Here is a 20,020-nt window from a genome sequence, read left to right as displayed (position 1 = left end):
ACTCATTGTCCCTGCATCCCTCTCCTTGCCCCTGGATCTCACTCCTCATCCCTGGATCCAATCCTTTTCCCAGGATCCCTCTTCTCATCCCTGGATCCCACTGTCTGTCCCTGGATCCCATTCCTTTTCCCTGCATCCCTCTCCTCGTCCCTGGATCCCACTCCTTTTCCCTGGATCCACCCCTTGCCTCTGGATCCCATTCCTCATCCCTGGATCCTTCTCTCTGCATCCCACTCCTCATCCCTGGATCCAATCCTTTTCCCTGGATCCCTCTCCTCATCCCTACATCTCACTCCTTGTCCCTGGATCCCACTCCTTTTCCCTGGATCCCATCCCTTGTCCCTGTATCCCATCCCTTTTCCCTGGATCTATCCCTTGTCCCTGGATCCCTCTCCCCATCCCTGTCTCCCACTCTCCGGTGTTTGTTTCACCCTCGGGCACTCCCGGGATTCCCGGCTCTCCCACGGGCGGTCCCCGGGGCTGGGGGAGCTCCGGCCAGGCCGTGAGCGGTGCCAGCTCCTGTCACCGGCCGTGTCACATCGCTGTGACAGCGGTGACAACACCATGCAGGGAAGGGGAGTTGGGGGAAAAAAAAATCCCCTGGAAAATGAAGATTATTGTTCGTGTTTTGGGGTGGAAAATGAAGATTATTGTTCGTTTTTTGGGGTCGAAAATGAAGATTATTGTGATTTCCATTGCCAGGACGGGCCGGGCACACCGGTGACACCAGTACCACTCTGGGCTGTTCTGCCACCCCCTTTTCCCTCCTTTTTCACCCCAATTTTCTTCAATCCCACCCCCTTTTTGCCCCCCAAAATCTCCAACAACCCTTTGAGAGGGGCAGGAACCAGAGCAGGTTTAAACCCTCAAAGGGAAGAAAAAAAAAGTCAAACCAAGAATCTTAATGGTATTTTTATTTTTTGTTTTTGTTTTTGTGTGTGTGTGTTTTCTTCTGTTGTTTTATCTTTTATTTTCATTGTTGTTGTTGTTGTTAGCAACCCAACTACTGGAGCTTTAAGGTCAGTATTTTGGATTTTTTTTTCCTGCTTTCTCTTTGAAATGCATGTGGCTGTGGCTCTGGAGGGGGAGGTGGGAGCTCGGGGTGGATTTATTTTTATTTTTTTATTTTTTTTTGGATGAGGATTCCTGAGCCTTGTTTAGTCTCAGCTGCATTTGAAGGTCGTGAGGGGGATATTTTGGGCTGTGAGCTGTTCCAGGTGGCCTTGCCCTGGCTCTGAGCACTCACCCCGCAGCCACGGCCCCTCTGGAGTCGTTTCCTCACAGCAGAGACAAAAAAATTGGGGAAAATGAGGGGGAAAAGGCGGTTCTGGATGGGAAATCCACACTCAGCTCCATCCCGGGCAGGGATTCAGGGATTGCTCTGGTTTCCAGCCTCCTCCTCCTCCTCCTGGGGCTGTGGATCTGATCCTGTCCCTTTCCCATCACTCACTCTCTCCTTGCCCAGCCCCTCTTCCCTTTCCAGCCTCCTCATCCCCCCTCATTCCCCAAAAAATTCCCAAATAATGGGGCAGGAGATGAGTTTAGGAGTCTCAGAATGGGAGAGGCTGGGCCAGCTCCTCCCAGGGTGGATGGAAGGGGAGGAGGATCCTCGGGCTTTGTGCGTTTGGTGTTGGGAGATTTCTGGGTGAGAGGGAAGAGTTAAAGGATTCCCAAACTGGAATTTGGTGTTGGGAGATTTCTGGACCAGAGGGAAGAAAGCCAAGATTCCCAGACTGGAATTTGGTTCTGCAGATTTCTGGGTGAGAGGGAAGAGGAACAGGATTCTCAAACTTGAATTTAGTTCTGGGAGATTTCTGGATAAGAGGGAAGAATTAAAGGATTCCCAGGTTAGAATTTGATGTTGGGAGATTTTTAGACCAGAGGGGAGAGGAATGGGATTCCCAGGCTGGAATTTGGTGCCGGGAGATTTCTGGCTGAAAGAGAAAAGTTACAGAATTCTCAAGCTGGAATTTGGTGTTGGGAGACCAGAGGGAAGAGGAATGGGATTCCGGAACTGGAATTGGGTGCTGGGAGATTTCTGGGTGAGAGGGAAGAGGAACAAGATTCCCAAGCTGGAATTTGGTAGTGGGAGACCAGGGGGAAGAGGAATGGGATTCCCAAGCTGGAAAATTTGGTATTGGGAGATTTCGGGGTGAGAGGGAAGAGGAACAGGATTCTCAAAGTTAAATTTTGTTCTGGGAGATTTCTGGGTGAGAGGGAAGAGGATTCCCAGGCTGGAGTTTGATGCTGGGAGATTTCTGGACCAGGGGGAAGAGGAACAAGATTCCCAAACTGGAATTTGGTGTTGGGAGAGCAGAGGGAAGAGGAAAATGGGATTCCCAAACTGGAATTTGGTTCTGGGAGATTTCTGGATGAGAGGGAAGAGTTACGGGATTCCCAAACTGCAATTTGGTGCTGAAGGAATCTCCAAGCCAGAAAACAAAATTCTTTGTCCATCTGGAGTTATCCAGGAAGGGATCCCATCCCCATCCCCCAGCGCTCCAAAATCCCAGGAAAAAAAAAAAAAAAAAAAAAAAAAAAAATCCTCAAAATTCTCTTGGAGATCTTTGTCCCTAAAGCCACCTGTCCCCTGCCTGGTGGCACCTCGGGGACAGCCCGGGGTGGGTGAAAATCCTCTTGTCCCTCCTCCTCCTCCTCCTCCTCCTCCTCCTCCTGGCCACGTTTCAAGGTCGCCCTCGTTCCCGGCTGACCTTGGCTCGGTGTCCCCAGTGGGTTGGTGCAAAAAAAAACAAACCCAAAGCAGAAAAAAAAAAAAAATAAAAAAGAAGAAAAAGAAAAAGAAAAAAAGAAAACAAACAAACAAACAAACAAACCCACACCCAAACAAAACAAAACAAAAACCCCCAAAAAACCCCACAAACAAACAAAACAAACAAACAAACAAAAAAAACCAAACCAAAAAAACCAACCACCACCACCAACAACAAAAAAACACCAAAAAAAACCCCCCAGGGAATCCGAGAAATGCGGGGTTTTGTCCCGAGTTTTCATTCCCGGAATATTTTTGCAGGTGGGGAGCTTTTTCTGGGATTTCCAAAGGGTGGAAAATCCCTCTAGAATTCCAATGGAGAGGAATCCAAATCCTTCCCACACTTTTCCATCCCCTGAATCCCATCCAATTCCCGAAAATCCTGGGCGGTTTTTGGGATTCCAAACCCAGAGGGTTTTTTTGGGACAGGGCCATCCCAGAGCTTTTTTTTGGGACTTCCAAGGGGTGGAAAATCCCTCTGGGAATTTCAATGAAGAAGAATCCCAGTCTTTCCACACTTTTCCATCCCCTGAATCCCATCCAATTCCCAAAAATCCCGTGTGGTTTTTGGGATTCCAAACCCAGAGGTGTTTTTTGGGGGACAGGGCCACCCCAGGGTTTTTTTTGGGACTTCCAAGGGGTGGAAAATCCCTCTGGGAATTTCAGTGGAGAGGAATCCCAGTCCTTCCCACACTTTTCCATCCCCTGAATCCCATCCAATTCCCAAAAATCCCGGGCAGGGCCATCCCAGAGATTTTTTTGGGACTTCCAAAGGGCAGAAAATCTCTCTGGGAATTTCAATGGAGATGAATCCCACACTTTTCCACACTTTTCCATCCCCTGAATCCCATCCAATTCCTGAAAATCCCGGGCAGTTTTTGGGATTCCAAACCCAGAGGGGTTTTTTTGGGGACAGGGCCATCCCAGAGCTTTTTTTGGGACTTCCAAGGTGCGGAAAATTCCTCTGGGAATTTCAGTGGAGACGAATCCCGTCTTTCCACACTTTTCCATCCCCTCAATCCCATCCAATTCCCGAAAATCCCGTGTGGTTTTTGGGATTCCAAACCCAGAGGGTTTTTTTGGGGACAGGGCCATCCCAGAGCTTTTTTTTGGGGACTTCCAAGGGGTGGAAAATCCCTCTGGAATTCCAGTGGAGAAAAATCCCAGTCTTTCCACACATTTCCATCCCCTGAATCCCATCCAATTCCCGAAAATCCCAGGCGTTTTTTGGGATTCCAAACCCAGAGGTGTTTTTTTGGGACTTCCAAGGAGTGGAAAATCCCTCTGGGGGGAATTCCACTGGAGAGGTCGTGGCGCTCCCGGGCGGTTTTTGGGATTCCAAACCCAGAGGTTTTTTTTGGGGGGACGGGGCCACCCCAGGGGGTTTTTTGGGACTTCCAAGGGGTGGAAAATCCCTTTGGGAATTCCACTGGAGAGGTCAGGGCTTTCTCGCCGTGCTGATTCTCGGGGTGTGGCGGCTCCCACTGGGATTCCAATGGAACGGGAAGATCCAAAAGCTCCTCAGAGCTCCTTTGGAAGCCGGAGCTTTAAAAGAACATCAAAAGCAGCCGAGAAAAAAAAGATACAGAAGTTAAAAAAGATACAGAAGTAAAAAAACCCGGCAGGGGACACACAGGACGAGTTTGTCTTTAAAAGGAAGAGTTTGGAGCGGGTTTTTTTTCCCACATCGGGTTCGTTCTCCACCCTTGGGATGGCTGGGGATGGTTCCCAGGGATCAGAGTTTCCTTGTGGGAAGTCAATTCCACCTCAAGAGTGTGGAAAAAAAACAGAGTTTGATTTCCTGGTAAATTTTAAGAAATAGGTATAATAATAATAATAATAAAAATTAGGAAACAGATTAAGCAAAAAGGAAGCATGGCCTTTTTTCAGCCAAGTCCACAACCTGCTATTTCAGAGGTTTTTAAATTTTTTTTTTAAAATTTTAGATTTCAGAGTCTTTTTTAAAAAATAGCCCTCGATCCCCAGCCAAGGCTTGTCTCTTGTCCCTCTGTCCCTCTGTCCCTTGTCCCTCTGTCCCCTTGGCCCCTGTCCCTTGTCCCCCTGTCCCTCTGTCCCTTGTCCCTTTGTCCCTCTGTCCCCCTCTCCATTGTCCCCCTGTCCCTTGTCCCTCTGTCCCTTGTCCCTTGTCCCTCTGTCCCCTTGTCCCCTGTCCCTTGTCCCCCTGTCCCTTGTCCCCCTGTCCCTTGTCCCTTTGTCCCTTGTCCTTCTGTCCCTCTGTCCCTCTGTCCCTTTACCCTCTGTCCCCCTGTTCCTTGTCCCTTGTCCTTCTATCCCCATGTCCCCTGTCCCTTGTCCCTTGACTCTCTGTCCCTCTGTCTCCCTGTTCCTTGACCCTCTGTCCCCCTGTCCCTCTGTCCCTTGTCCCTCTGTCTCTTGTCCCTCTGTCCCCCTTGTCCCTCTGTCCCCTGTCACTCTGTCCCTTGTCCCTTGTCCCTCTGTCCCCCTGTCCCTTGTCCCTCTGTTCCTTGTCCCACTGTCCTTCTGTCCCTTGTCCCTCTGTCCCTTTACCCTCTGTCCCCCTGTTCCTTGTCCCGCTGTCCCCTGTCCCCTATCCCTTGTCCCTCTGTCCCCTTGTCCCTCTGTCCTTCTGTCCCTTGTCCCTTGTTCCTCTGTCCCCCTGTCCCTTGTCCCTCTGTCCCTTGTCCCTTGTCCCTTGTTCCTCTGTCCCCCTGTCCCTCTGTCCCTCTGTCCCTCTGTCCCTTGTCCGCCTGTCCCCCTGTCCCCTCTCATCCCCCGGCCTTGCCCCCCATCCCTCAGCCTCCCGAGGATGCCGTAATTGGGTTATTTTTGGACGATTCCGTCACCCGAGGCAGAGCAAGGACCGAGCTCAGCTCAGCTCCAGTGGGGAAAGGGCTGGGTGGGGGTCGAGGAGTGTCATCCTGACCCCAAAAAGCATCTCCTGCCACCCCCATCCCTGTCCTGGGGTGCCCCAGGGTCTCACGGTGGGATGGATTCCAGGCTCATTCACATTGGAGACATAAGGAGAGGAAATCCAGGGATAAAAACTTGCCTGGATTTACCGGGAGTTAAATAATTAATGCCAGGAGAGGGGTGAGCACTGCACATCCCCTCACTGGGGGCTCATCCCAATCCCAATCCCAATCCCAATCCCAAATCCCTTCCAACCCCACCAGCACCTTCTCCCACCCCTCTGCAAGCAGCTGCATCTCCAAATCCGCTTTTTTGGGGGCAGAAAAGGAGCATTTTTAGGGCTGAACGCAGATCCCTGGGATCTCCCTTGTCCCGGGAAGATCCCGACCCCCATCCCAATCCGGGGTGCCCCAGGGTCTCACGGTGGGATGGATTCCAGGCTCGTTCCCATTGGAGACTGAAGGAAGGGAAATCCAGGGATAAAAACCCATCTGGATTTACTGTGAGGTGAATAATTAATGCCAGGAGAGGGGTGAGCACCGCGTATCCCCTCACTGGGGGCTCATCCCAATCCCAATCCCAATCCCAAATTCCTTCCAACCCCACCAGCCCCTCCATGAGCAGCCACACCTCCCCAGCCGCTTTTTTGGGGACAGAAAAGGAGCATTTTTAGGGCTGAACGCAGATCCCTGGGATCTCCCTTGTCCCGGGAAGATCCCGGCCCCATCCCTGTCCCGGGGTGCCCCAGGGTCTCACGGTGGGATGGATTCCAGGCTCATTCCCATTGGAGACTGTAGGAAAGGAAATCCAGGGATAAAAACCCATCTGGATTTATCAGAAGGTGAATAATTAATGCCAGGAGAAGGGTGAGCACCACATGTCCTCTCACTGGGGGCTCATCCCAATCCCAATCCCAATCCCAATCCCAATCCCAATCCCAAATTCCTTCCAACCCCACCGACACCTTCTCCCACCCCTCTGTGAGCAGCCGCACCCTCCCATCCGCTTTTTTGGGGGCAGAAAAGGAGCAATTTTAGGGCTGAACGCAGATCCCTGGGATCTCCCTTGTCCCGGGAACATCCCGACCCCATCCCGACCCCTCTGAGGATGGGGATGAAGATGTGGAAAAAAAAAATAAATAAATCCCAAAAGCGTCCCATCACATCTGGAAGGGGATGGTCCCCTTTCCTTTAGTCAAGGGGGCCCGTTTTGGTTTTTCTTTAAAAAAAACAACCCTTAATCCGATTTTTGAACGCAAATCCTGTTAACGTCGAGATCGGGATTAATTCTGGGTTAATCGGGATAATCCTGACAAAATGTTGAGCATTAGACGCTGGTGAATTATTGCTGCCGGCGGCGGGAAGGGTTTTAATTTATTTGGTGGCGAGACGGGGATGGGGGAGAGAGGGGAGGGGACTGGGAATTCCGAATGGAGAGGCCACAAGCCCTTGGATTGGGGGAGACTCCTGGAAAAACCCCTTTGGGTGGTGCTCAGAGCACCCTGGACCTCTCATTAGGTCAAAATTACCTCCTGTTTTCCCTCCTTTCCTTCCCAGCTGGGCATCTCCCAGCTCCTCCAGGTCCAGGGGCAGGAGCTGGGAGGGTGGAATTCCTTCCTGCCTGGAATTCATCGCTCCTGGCAGGTGGAGATGAGGGGTTGGGTTTCGCCCAGATCCAGCTGGGATGGGATGTCCCAGCAGGGAATGTCGGGCACTGGGATGTCCTGGGATGCAACTGGAGCTACCTGGGCTCGGGAGGTGATGCCTGGGGACCGGGAATGCTGAATTCCCATTGGGAATGCTGAGTTCTGGTCAGGGATGGTGTGTTCCAGTTGGGAATGCTGAGTTCTGGTCAGGGTTGTTCTCTTCCAATTGGGAATATAATTTTCTGGTCAGGGATGGTGTGTTCCAGTTGGGAATGCTGAGTTCTGGTCATGGATGCTGCATCCCAGTTGGGAATGCTGGGTTCTGTTCAGGGATGGTCTATTCCATTTGGGAATGCTGGTGTATGCTCAGGAATGCTGGGTTCTGCTCAGGGATGGTCTATTCCATTTGGGAATGCTGGTGTGTGCTCAGGAATGCTGGATTTTGCTCTGGAATGCTCCATTCCATTTGGGAATGCTGGTGTGTGCTCAGGAATGCTGGGTTCTGCTCAGGAATGCTCCATTCCAGTCGGGAATAGCGGTTTTGGGTCCATTGTCCTCCAGGATCTTTTCCAGGGAGGAATTCACATCCTGCTGGGAGCGAGGGGGTGTCTGGAGGCTGCAGGAGTGTTCCACTCCCCACTCCCCACTCCCTGCTCCTGTTCCCCATTCCTTGTTCCCATTCCCTGCTCTCATTCCCAGTTCCCATTCCCCTTTCCCATTCCCAATTTCCCTTTCCCATTCCCCTTTCCTGTTCCCGTTCCCCGCTCCTGTTCCCTGTTCCCCGTTCCTTGCTCCTGTACCCTGCTCCCATTCCCTACTCCCACTACCCATTCCTGTTCCCCACTCCTATTCCCCGCTCCCCGTTCCCCTCTCCCCATTCCCCTCTCCCCTTCCCCACTCTACGTTCCCCCCTCCCTTTCCCCTCTCCCTTTCCCCTCTCCCTTTCCCCTCTCCCTTTCCCCTCTCCCTTTCCCCTCTCCCTTTCCCCTCTCCCTTTCCCCTCTCCCCGTTCCCCTCTCCCCGTTCACCTCTCCCATTCCCCACTCCCATTCCCCATTCCCCTTCCCCTCTCCCATTCCCCTCTCCCCATTCCCCTCTCCCCATTCTCCTCTCCCCTTCCCCTCTCCCCTTTCCCATTCCCCTCTCCCTTTTCCCTCTCCCGTTCCCCTCTCCCATTCCCCGTTCCCCCTTCCCTTCTCCCCATTGGGAGGGAGGGAAGGGCAGGGACCACCTGGCTGAGCCCTGAGCTGGGGGACCCCCAAAAGGAACTGGTTGGACTGGGGGAAGCCCCTCCAGGGATGTTGTGAGAGGTCAGGAAGGCAGAGAAATGATTGGGGGGTATTGCAGGTGTGGAGAGCTTTAATTCCCCTTTTCCTTTTCCCTTTTTTACCTTCCCCTTCTCCCTCCCCTTCCCCTTCCCCTTCCCCTTCCCTTTCCCTTCATAGGAAATACTCGAGATAATTTAATTTTTTTAGTATTTTTAATTAATCTTTTTATTTTTAACCGTTTTTTGGTGGGTAGGGAGACAGGGATGGAGAGAGGGGGGGACTCCACATGGGGTATCCCATTATCCTGCCATCCCATGGCTCTTCCCGGAGCCTCTGCAAGGAATTCTGTGCTGGGGGTGGCACAGGGAGGTGCAGAGCTGGTCTCAGAACCGGGAATATCCACCTGGCAATGATTCCCAAACCTCCTTCCCTGCTCCCAGAACATTCCTGGAGCAACTCCAGCACCCATCCCATCCCATCCCATCCCATCCCATCCCATCCCATCCCATCCCATCCCATCCCATCTATCCATCCCACCCCATCCTACCCCATCCCACCCCATCTATCCCATCCCATCCCATCCCATCCCATCCCATCCCATCCCATCCCATCCCATCCCATCCCATCCCATCCCATCCCATGGATTTCATCCCACAGATCCCACCCCATGGATCCCACCCTACAGATCCCATTCCATGGATCCCCTGGATCCTGTCCCACTCCATGGACTCCATCCCATGGATCCCACCCCATAGGATCCCATAGGGATAGTGTATTCCTGCTGGGAATCCCAAGAGATCCCATCTCATGGATCCTATTGACCCCATCCCTCCCATGGATTTTATCCCATTGATCCCATCACATCCCATCAATGCCATCTTATTGATCCCATCCTTCCCGTGGATTTCATCCTATGGATCCCATCCCATGGATCCCATCTCACCCCATGGACCCCATCCCATCCCATTGATCCCATTGCATCCCCCATATGGATTTCATCCCACGGATTCCACCCCATGAATCCCATCCCACTCCATGGACCCCATCTCATCCCATCAATCCCATCCCCATCCCATCCCATGGATCCCACCCCATGGATCCTATCCTATGGATCCCATCCCATGGATCCAACCCCATCAATATCCCATCAATCCCATCCCATTGATCCCACCCCATCAATCCCATCCTATGGATCCCATCCTACCCCATAGATCCCACAGATCCCATCCCATCCCACCCCACAGATCCCATCCCACCCCAGAGATCCCCGGGCCGGGCACCAGATGGGACCCTCAGCAGGACACGGGGATTACGGGCTGAGATCGGGATCAGCAGGGGATTAATCCCGACCCGTGTCCAACCAGGGCTCTGTGCTCTGGGTAAATAACCTCCCCCTGCCAGCTGTTCCCAGCTGTTCCCAGCTGTTCCCCGAGGATTTCGGGGCCTCCCTCCCATCATGCAGAGGAGCTGCAGAGGGGAAAACGCTGCCAGGACCTGCCAGGACCTGCCAGGACCCACCAGGGCCATGGCTGAGCACCCATGGGGGGTGATTTTGGGGGGTCTGGGGGCTCCTGGTGGGTGCAGCCCCCACCCCAGAGCGGCCCAGCCCGGCCTGGGGGGCTCGTCCCGGTGACAGCAGGGGACAGCTGGTGGCCTTGGGACAGCCGGTGGCATTGGGACAGAGAGGGTTTGGCCATCCCAGGTCTGTTTTTGGGGTTTGTCTTGGGGGGTTTTTGGGGTCTGGAGCTCGGGGTGGGGTGGGAATTGGAGCTCTGGGAGTGGCAGGAGGGGAAGGAGCCACCAGGGATGCTTCTGACCCTGCTGGAATAAGGAATTCTTCCCATTATTCCCATTTTTGGCCTGATTTCCCTCTCCAGAATGGATGGAGATGCTCCTGACCCTGCTGGCATAGGGAATTCTTCCCATTATTCCCATTTTTTGGCTTCATTTCCCTCTCCAAAGGGGTCAGGGATTCTCCTGTCCCTTCTGGAATAAGGAATTCTTCCCATTATTCCCATTTTTTGCTTTATTTCCCTCACCACGAGGGCTCTGCCAGGGATCCACGGATGCTCCAGCAGGATCCCCTGGGCTCGGGAGGGTTCCCGGGGGGTTTAATCCAATTTAATCCCGGGTGGAATCTGTGCTCACCCCGAGTTTGGGATTTCCCCTCTCCCCCGCTCTCAGCCCCGAAATTCCCTTTTTTTTTTTTTTTTTTTTTTTTTTTTTCTTTTTTTCCTCAAGCGACCTTGAGCGGCTTTTATCTCCCTTTTACCTCAATTCTCTCACTCCCGTTTCAAACATTCCCCTGCCGGAATTCCCACGGGAATTCACACTCCAGGATTCCCGGTTTGGAGCCGGCGGGGCAGGAATTGGGTCATTTCCCAGCTGGAGCGAGGACAGGAGCAGGGGGAGGACCGGGATCCCCTCCCTCCACCCCTTCACCGCCACCGGGGCGAGTTCAGATCCCTGGGGAACGCTCTGGGGGGATTTTGGGATGAAGAAACCCCTGGGGAAGGGATAAAAGGGGGGACAGGGGTGAGAAATTAGAGGGGAAAAGGTTTTGTGGGGTTTTAGGATGAGGTCAATCTCAGGGAATTTTGGGATGAAGAAACCCCTGGGGAAGAGTCTGGGTTTGGATAAAAGGGGGAACAGGGCTCAGAAATAGGGTGGGACAAGGCTTTGTGGGGTTTTAGGGTGAGATCGATCTCAGGGGATTTTGGGATGAAGAAATCCCTGGGGAAGGGATAAAATGGGGGACAGGAGTGAGAAATGAGAGGGAAAAGGTTTTGTGGGGTTTTAGGGTAAGATCAATCTCAGGGAATTTTGGGATGAAGAAACCCCTGGGGAAGGGATAAAAGAGGGGACAGGGGTGAGAAATTAGGGGGGAAAATGCTTTGTGGGTTTTGTTTGTTTTTTTGTTTTTTTTTTTTGTGAGGTCGATCTCAGGGAATTTTGGGATGAAGAAACCCCTGGGGAGGGGTCTGGATATGGATAAAAGGGGGGACAGGGCTCAGAAATGGGGTGGGATAAGATTTTGTGGGGTTTTAGGGTGAGATTTGGGATTTATCCTGAGCTTTTCCCAGCTGGGAGATGTCCCCTGCATGGCCTGGGTGGGACAGGGGTGACAGAGGTGACAGAGGTGACAGGGGACATCCATCCTGGCACCCTCAAGGCAGGATCAGGACATCCCACCCCCCAAAAAAAATCTGGAATTTCACAGGGATGGCACCAAGGGTGACCATGGCCATGTCCTCCCTGCTCAGGGCGCTGTCACAGGGGCTGGGGGACAGCAGGGACACCCCCGGAGTGACAGGGACAGGACGTCAGGGGGGTTCAGGTGTCCTTTGTCCTCATCCCAGAGCAGGAGGAGCCACCAGCCGGGCAGAGCCATCAAACCAAATTTTCCCGGGAATTAATGGGCTGCTGGAGGACGAGGCCACAGCAGTTTGTTGTCCCCTCTCTGAGCAGGACTTGTCCCCTCCCTGGGGACCTCAATTCCCATTTCGGGTCCATCCCTGGGGCAGGAATTGGGCAGAGACCCCTCCCATAACACTGGAATTGTGTCCCCACCCCACGGGGTCTGTCCTTTCCTGCACCCCTGGATAGGTGAGGGGGTCCCATGAACACTTGGGGGGGTTCTGTGCCCACCTGGGGGGTCTTGTGCTCATCTAGAAGGGTCCTGTGCTCAGCTGGGGGGGTCTGTCCCTATCTAGGGGGTTTTGTCCTCATCTGGGGGGTCCTGTGCCCACTTGTGGGGGTCCTGTGCTCATCTAGAAGGGTCCTGTGCCCACCTGGGGGGTTCTGTCCCCATCTGAGGGGGTTCTGTGCCCACCTGTGGGGATCTTGTGTCATTCTGGGGGGTCCTGTCACCACCTCTGGAGGTTCTGTACACATCTGAGGAGTTTTGTCCTCATCTGGGGGGGTCTTGTGTCTATCTGGGGGGATCTGTGCCCATCTTGGGGGGGCTCTATCCCCACCTGTGAGGGTTCTGTGCCCACTTGGAGGGTTCTGTCCCCATCTGAGGAGTTCTGTCCCTACCTGGGGAAGTCCTGTCCCCACCTGTGGGGGTCTTGTGCCCATCGGTGGGGTCCTGTGCCCATCTGGGAGGGGTTTCTATCCCCATCTGTGGGGGTTCTGTGCCCACTTGGGGAAGTCCTGTCCCCATTTGTGGGGGTCTTGTGTCCATCTGGGGGGTCCTGTCCCCATCTGGGGTAGTTCTGTGCCCATTTGGGGACAGTCCTGTTCCCATATGGGGGTCGTGTCCCCATCTGAGGGGTTCCTGTTCCCATATGGGGGTCCTGTCCCCACCTGGGGACAGTCCTGTGCCCTCAGGGCTGCCCTGAATTTAGGGAAGGGGGGGCTGGGGTGGCTCTGGTGACAGTTTTGGGGGCTGGGGCCAGCCCATCATGCAGAGCACCAGGGCAGAACGATCCCTTCGGGGCTAAAATCCCATTAAGGTCCATTCAGCCTGCCCGGCTTTGCTTTGGGTTTTTCCCTTTGTTGTTTGTTTTGTTGGGTTTTTTTCTCTGTGGTTTGTCGGATTCCATAAATTATCCACAGCGGGTGAGCTCCGGTCCCCGGGGCAGCTGCAGGGACAGGAGGGAGCTGGGGTCACCTGGGGACAGGGACAGGTGTCCTTGTCACCCCTGGGGTGTGGGGGCACCAGGGTGTGGGGACTGGGGGGATTGGGGTGGGGAGTGGGTACAGGAATGGAGGGTTTATGATTTATTGATTTAGGGATTTAGGGCAGGGTGAGATCCCAGAGAATGGGAACAGGGCAGGGACAGGAGGTGTTGGGTTCACCTGGGACAGGGACAGGTGTCCTTGTCACCCCTCAGATGTGGGACACCAAGTGTGGGGACTGGGGGGATTTGCGGGTGTGGAGTGGAAGGGATGGATGCAGGATGGAGGATTTAGGATTTAGGGATTTAGGGCAGGGTTTGGGATTGGGAATGGGGAGCAGGAGGTGGAGGAGGCTGGAGCTGGAGCTGGCGTGGAGTGGAGGGTGAAATAAATCAGATCCTGAGTTCAGCTGGGAATGTGAGATGGAGCATCTCTGGGTGTGGATGGAGAATCCCTGGATATGGGATGGATCATTCATCCCTGGATGTGGGATAGAACATCCCTGGATATGGGATGGAACATCCTTGGGTGTGGATGGAGCATCCCTGGATGTGGGATAGAGCATTCCTGGATACGGGATAGAACATCCCTGGATATAGGATTGAGCCCCCTTGGATCTGGGATAGAACATCCTTGGCTGTGGGATGGAGGACCTCTGAATGTAAGAACCCCTGGATATGGGATGGAGCTCCCCTGGATATGAGATAGAGGATTCCTGGATATGGGATATGGATCATCCCTGGATGTGGGATGGAGAATCCCGGGATATGGGTGGCGCATTCCTGGCTGAGGCTCAGCCCAGGATATGGGATAGAACATCCTTGGCTGTGGAATGGAGGATCCCCGGATGTAGATGAGAACCCCTGGATTTGGGATGGAGCTCCCCTGGATGTGGGATAGAGAATCCCTGGATATGGGATGGCACATTCCTGGATGAGGCTCAGCCCAGGATGTGGGATGGAGGATCCCTGGATATGGGATTGAGCCCCCCTGGATGTGGATGGAGCATTCCTGGATATGGGATAGAACATCCTTGGGTGTGGGATGGAGGATCCCTGGATGAGGATGGAGGATCCCTGGGTGTGAGACGGAGCACTTTTGACTTTTGGGAAGGTTTTAACTGAACCCTCACACCTTTAACACCCCCTGGGTCTTTTTGTTACTCACTGACACAGGCTTTTATTTATTTAATGCACTTAAAACCCCTCTCTATTTATTTAAAATGAACTCATCCTTTTACCTCATTTCTGGGTGGATTTCTGGATTTTGCCTCTATTTATTTAAAAACGAAACTCTCATTTCTGGATTCTTGACTTTTGGGAAGGTTTTAACTGAACCCTCACACCTTTAAACATCCCTGGGTCTTTCTGTTACTCACTGACACAGGCTTTTATTTATTTAAGGCACTTAAAACCCCTCTATTTATTTAAAATTAACTCACATTTTTACCTCATTTCTGGATTTTTGACTTTTGGGAAGGTTTTAACTGAACTCTCACCCCTTTAACCCCCCCTGGGTGTGTACGGACTGACCCCAGGGGTATTTTTACCCCTCTCCTGTTGCAGACCAGGAGCTCCAGGCACTCCAGGCCTCCCAGCCCGGCCTGGCCGACCAAGCCAAGCTGTCCTTCGCCTCGGCCGAGTCCCTGGAGACCATGTCGGAGGCGGAGCTGCCTCTGGGCTTTAACAGGATGAACCGGTTCGCCAGAGCCTGCCCCTGTCCCGCTCTGCCAGCCAGACCAAGCTGAGATCCCCAGGTACCCAAAAACTGCTCCCTGAAGGGCTGGGAGAGGGGTTGGGTGGGGTTGGCCCAAGAAAACCTCCGGGAGGAACATCAGGGTGGCCCAAAGGGATGAGTGGGATACAGCAGGGTGACGGTGGATGGCCTGATGTCCCCCCATACCTTTTTTTTGGGATGTCCCAGAACCTTCAGTAGGGCGAAGTTGAGTGGCAAGAAGTTCCCCAACTCCTTTTTTTTGGGGTACCCCAGAGTCCTCTAGGGTGACCTCCCCTCACCAGGATGAGATTGGGCAGCCAAAGTTCCCCAAACCCTTTTTTGGGTGCCTGTTTTGGTTTGGATAGACAGGCATCTGCAGGAAGATTGGAGTCTCCCCTTGGAATGTAAACCCTCCTCCTCCTCCTTTTCAAATTATTATAAATTTGCAATTAAAAGGCTGTCAGGCAAAGATTTTTGGGAATAGGTACAGCAGTTCTTTACTAGGGATATTAAAAGTACAAATGTTATAATACAAAAGAATAAGCAAACAAACAAACAAAAAATCTTGGAAAACCCTGACAAAGTCAGAAATTCAACCTGACACCCTGTTGGTTGGGGCGTTGGGAACAGTCCAAAGTCAGCCCTCCTGGAGTGGCAGATGTGTCCTGGTGGAAGCAGAGATGATGATCCTGTGGAGCCAAAGGGGCCAGAGATGGGTCTGATCTTCCTTTGGGAGTCCCGTGGGAACACCAGAGTGCCTGGGGACACTTGAGGCTCCTTTTTATCTGGGTGGAAACGGTTTGGCTCCTCCTCCCTGGGTGGAGCATCTCACACTGGGATGATGAAAAGTGTGATGTCACTGGTGAGCTTTAATGGCCTATTAACAGGAGATAACAAACACTGGGATGATGTAATGTGAGATGTCATTAGTGAGCCCTGATGGCCCATTAACAGGAGATAATGAACACGGGGATGATGTCATGTGTGATGTCACTGGTGAGCTTTAATGACCCATTAACAGGAGATATATCCCAATGGAGGAGATAACACTGGGGTGATGTAATGTGTGATGTCACTATGAGCTTTAATGGCCCATTAACAGGAGATAAGGAACCCTGGGATGATGTCATGTGTGATGTCATTAGTGAGGTTTAATGGCCCATTAACAGGAGATAATGAACGCTGGGATGATGTCATGTGTGATGTCGCTGGTGAGCCTTGATGGCCCATTAACAGGAGATATCTTCTTGGAGGCAGTGGAAGACTGAGCAGAGATAGGAAACCCCCAACCCCCTTTTTTTGGGTGCCCCAAAACCTTCCACCGGCACCAGGGTGAGGTTGGCTGTCCAGATCTCCCCTATCCCCATTTTTTGGGGTGCCCCAAAACCTTCTGTCTTCACCAGGACAAAGTTGGGTGGCCAGAAATTCCCCAAGCCCTTTCTTTGGGTGCTTCAGATCCTTCCACCTTCACCAGGGAGAGGTTGGGTGTCCAGATCTCCTCAATCCCCATTTTTTTTTGGGGTGCCCCAAAACCTTCCACCTTCACCAGGGCAAGGGTGGATGTCCAGAAATTCCCCATCCCTTTCTTTGGGTACCCCAGATCCTTCCACCTTTACCAGGGTGAGGTTGAGTGTCCAGATCTCCCCCATACCCATTTTTTGGGACACCCCAAAACCTTCTGTCTTCACCAGGGTGAGGTTGGGTGGCCAGAAATTCCCCAATCCCTTTATTTGTGTGCCTCAGATCCTTCCACCCTCATCAGGGAGAGGTTGAATGGCCTGATCTCCTCAATCCCCATTTTTTTGGGGTGCCCCAAAACCTTCTACCTTCACCAGGGAGAGGTTAAGTGTCCCGATCTCCCCCATCCCCATTTTTTGGGGTACCTCGGAGCCCCTCCAGGTAAAAACCCCATTCCCTCAGTGGAGGACCCCCCTGACCCCCCTCTCCCTGTGCCCCCCTGCTCTCCCAGGGGTGCTGTTCCTGCAGTTTGGGGACGAGACCCGGCGGGTGCACATCACGCACGAGGTCAGCAGCATGGACACCCTGCACGCCCTCATCGTGCACATGTTCCCCCAAAAGCTCACCATGGGCATGCTGAAATCCCCCAACACCGCCATCCTCATCAAGGATGAGGCCAGGAACGTCTTCTACGAGCTGGAGGATGTCAGGTGAGCAAAGGGAAAAGGGGGGTTTTTAAAAAAGTCCTAAAGGGTCTGAGCTCAAATCCCTTTGAGTTTTATGGTGATGTGAAAATCCCAAAGGGTCTGAGGTAAAACCCCTTTGACTTTTAAGGTTCTGTGAAAATCCTAAAGGGTCTGACCTCAAACCCCTTTAAGGTTCTGTGAAAATCCCAAAGGGTCTGAGGTAAAACCCCTTTGAGTTTTAAGGTGATGTGGAAAATCCAAAGGGTCTGAGGTCAAATCCCTTTGAGTTTCTGTGAAAATCCCAAAGGGTCTGAGCTCAAATCCTTTTAAGGTGATGTGAAAATCCCAAAGGTCTGAACTCAAACCCCTTTGAGTTTTCTTTGGGATTCAGCCCCTGTGGTTTTTTGGAGAGGAAGATTCGATCCTGTTGTCCCAAAAGGAATTTTTATAATGTGAAAATAACAAAGAATAAGGTGTCCACTGTATGGGAGAGGACTGGAGCAAGGTGGTAATAGGGGGCCAAAGGCAAAAAAAGGCAAAAAAAAGGCAAAAAAAAGGCAAAAAAGCAAAAAAAAAAAAAAAAAAAAAAAAAAAAAAAAAAAAAAAAAAGCAAAAAAAAGGCAAAAGGCATTCTCTTGGCTCAGACAGATGTGGAGGAGAGAGTTCTTTAACTCCACCACAAGCCAGGAAATCTGTGGGATGATGGAAAAAGGGGTCGGTGGGTGCACCAATGGGATTTTTGGGGTTTTTTTTCGGGTGCTCAGGCTCCGATTTTGCTTCCAGAGACATCCAGGACAGGAGCATCATTAAAATCTACCGGAAAGAGCCGCTCTACGCCTCGTTCCCGGCCTCACACATCACCAACGGAGACCTGAGGGTGAGAGGGGACAGGGGACAGCCCTGGGGGACAGGGGGACAGTCCTGGGAGGACATGGGGACAGCCCCAGGGGACACGGGGACAGACACGGGGACAGCCCTGGGGACATGGAGACACCCTCAGGGGACACGGGGACAGCCCCATGGAGGACACCCCCAGGGGACACGGGGACAGCCCTGGGGACACGGAGACACCCTCAGGGGACACGGGGACAGCCCCATGGAGGACACCCCCAGGGGACACGGGGACAGCCCTGGGGGACACCTCCAGGGGACATAGGGACAGCCCCAGGGACACGGGGACAGCCCCAGGGAGGACATGGGGACAGCCTTGGGGACAGGGGGACAGCCCTGGGGGACACGGGGGACACATAAAATTTTAGAATCTCACAGAATTACAGAATCACCAAATCACCCAAAAATCACCCAGAATCACAGAATCTCACAGAATTGCAGAATTAAAAGAATCACAGAACCACGCAGAACCACATAAAATTACAGAATCACAGAGAATCACAGAATTACAAAATCACACAGAATCACACAAAATCTCGCAGAATTACACAGAATTGCAAAATCACAGAGAATCACACGGAATCACAGGATCACCAGGTTGGAAGAGACCTTCAAGATCATCAAGATCATCCCTAAAAAACTTTTTCCTGATCCAACCGATGTGGGGTTGGTCTCTTTCTCAGGCAGCACTGGCAGAGGAGAGGGCACAGCCTTGAGCTGCACCAAGGGAAATTTAATCTGGATGTCAGGAAAAAGTTTTTTATTCAAAGAGTGATAAAGTGCTGGAATTGTCTGCCCAGGGAGGTGGTGGAGTCACCATCCCTGGATGTGTTTAAATAAAGTTGGGATGTGGAGCTCAGTGCCAGGGTTTAGTTGAGGTGTCGGGGCTGGGTTGGACTCGATGATTTTGAAGGTCTCTTCCAACCTGGTGATTCTGTGATTGTGTGAATTCGGTGAATCAGTGAATTCTGTGAATTTTTGAATTCTGTGAATTCTGTGATACTGTGAATTCTTTGATTCTGTGATACTGTGAATTCTTTGATTCTGTGAATTCTGTGAATTCTGTGAATCCTCTGTGATTCTCTGTAAATTCTGTGACATCCCCCTTGCTAACCCCCTATTTCCCTCTCCCCCATTATTCCCGCAGCGAGAGATGGTCTACACTTCCCGAGAATCCTCTCCCACCCGCCGCCTCAACAACATGTCCCCGGCCTCCCACCTGGCCTCGGGCTCTCCCCCTCCCGTCCTGCAATCCTCGTCTCCATCCCGGTCCCGCATGTCCTACAGCGGCGGCCGCCCCCCGTCCTACGCCGGCAGCCCCGTGCACCACAGCGAGCGCCTCTCCAGCCTCCCCCCGGCCCAGGGAGTGTCCCCCAGCCCCAGCGCCATCCTGGAGCGCCGCGACGTCAAACCCGACGAGGACCTGGCGGGGAAGAACGTGATGCTGGTGAAGAACGAGGGGCTTTACGCGGATCCTTACGGGATGGTGCACGAAGGGCGGCTCAGCATCACCTCCACGCAGTCGCTGGCGGGCATGGGGGACCCCTTTGGCTATTCGGGGGGGCTTTACAAGAGGGGCTCGGTGAGGTCACTCAGCACCTACTCGGCGGCCGCGCTGCAGACGGAGCTGGAGGACGGTTTGTACAAGCCCAACGCGCCCATCTACAGCGACACGTACGGCCCCGGGCTGGGATTTCGGATGCCGCCGTCGTCCCCGCAGAAGATGGTGGAGCCGGGGCAGAGCCCGCACAGCCCCTACTCGGGCCCTCCCAGCCGCTCCTCGCCCGTCCGGCAGTCGTTCCGCAAGGATTCCTGCTCCTCGTCCGTGTTCATGGACAGCCCCGTGGGGAAGACGCGTAACCCCAGCTCGTCCGGCCCGCCAGAGCTGTTCCCCGGGCCTGGGGACCGGCCGCTCTCGGGGTTCGGTTCGCCCGGCCCGGCCAAGGACACCGAGACCAGGTGAGACAGAGAGAGAGAGGAGGGATGGGTGGGAAACTCTTCCCAGGTGGGTTTGAGGTTTAGTGAGCCCGGGGATTTGTGTGAGGAGGAGGAGCAGAGGTGTTGCAGTAAG

The 20,020-nt window shown here is 53.1% G+C and overlaps 1 protein-coding gene across 1 annotated transcript in view; it reads left to right on the top strand.

The window, feature by feature from the left end:
• Nucleotides 1–20,020, top strand: part of SRCIN1 (SRC kinase signaling inhibitor 1) — a 58,743-nt gene that overhangs the window by 16,987 nt on the left and 21,736 nt on the right. The window contains 7 exon segments of the mRNA XM_083877772.1: nucleotides 996–1,019; nucleotides 14,764–14,779; nucleotides 14,782–14,898; nucleotides 14,901–14,954; nucleotides 16,884–17,082; nucleotides 17,842–17,935; nucleotides 19,097–19,908. Coding sequence (XP_083733898.1) covers nucleotides 996–1,019; nucleotides 14,764–14,779; nucleotides 14,782–14,898; nucleotides 14,901–14,954; nucleotides 16,884–17,082; nucleotides 17,842–17,935; nucleotides 19,097–19,908 — 1,316 coding nt within the window.

The sequence above is a fragment of the Zosterops lateralis genome, assembly GCF_965231275.1.
Source record: "Zosterops lateralis genome assembly, chromosome: 24".
NCBI lineage: Eukaryota > Metazoa > Chordata > Aves > Passeriformes > Zosteropidae > Zosterops > Zosterops lateralis.
The sequence above is the reverse complement of the archived record's forward strand: the minus strand, read 5'-3'. Positions and strand labels throughout refer to the sequence as shown.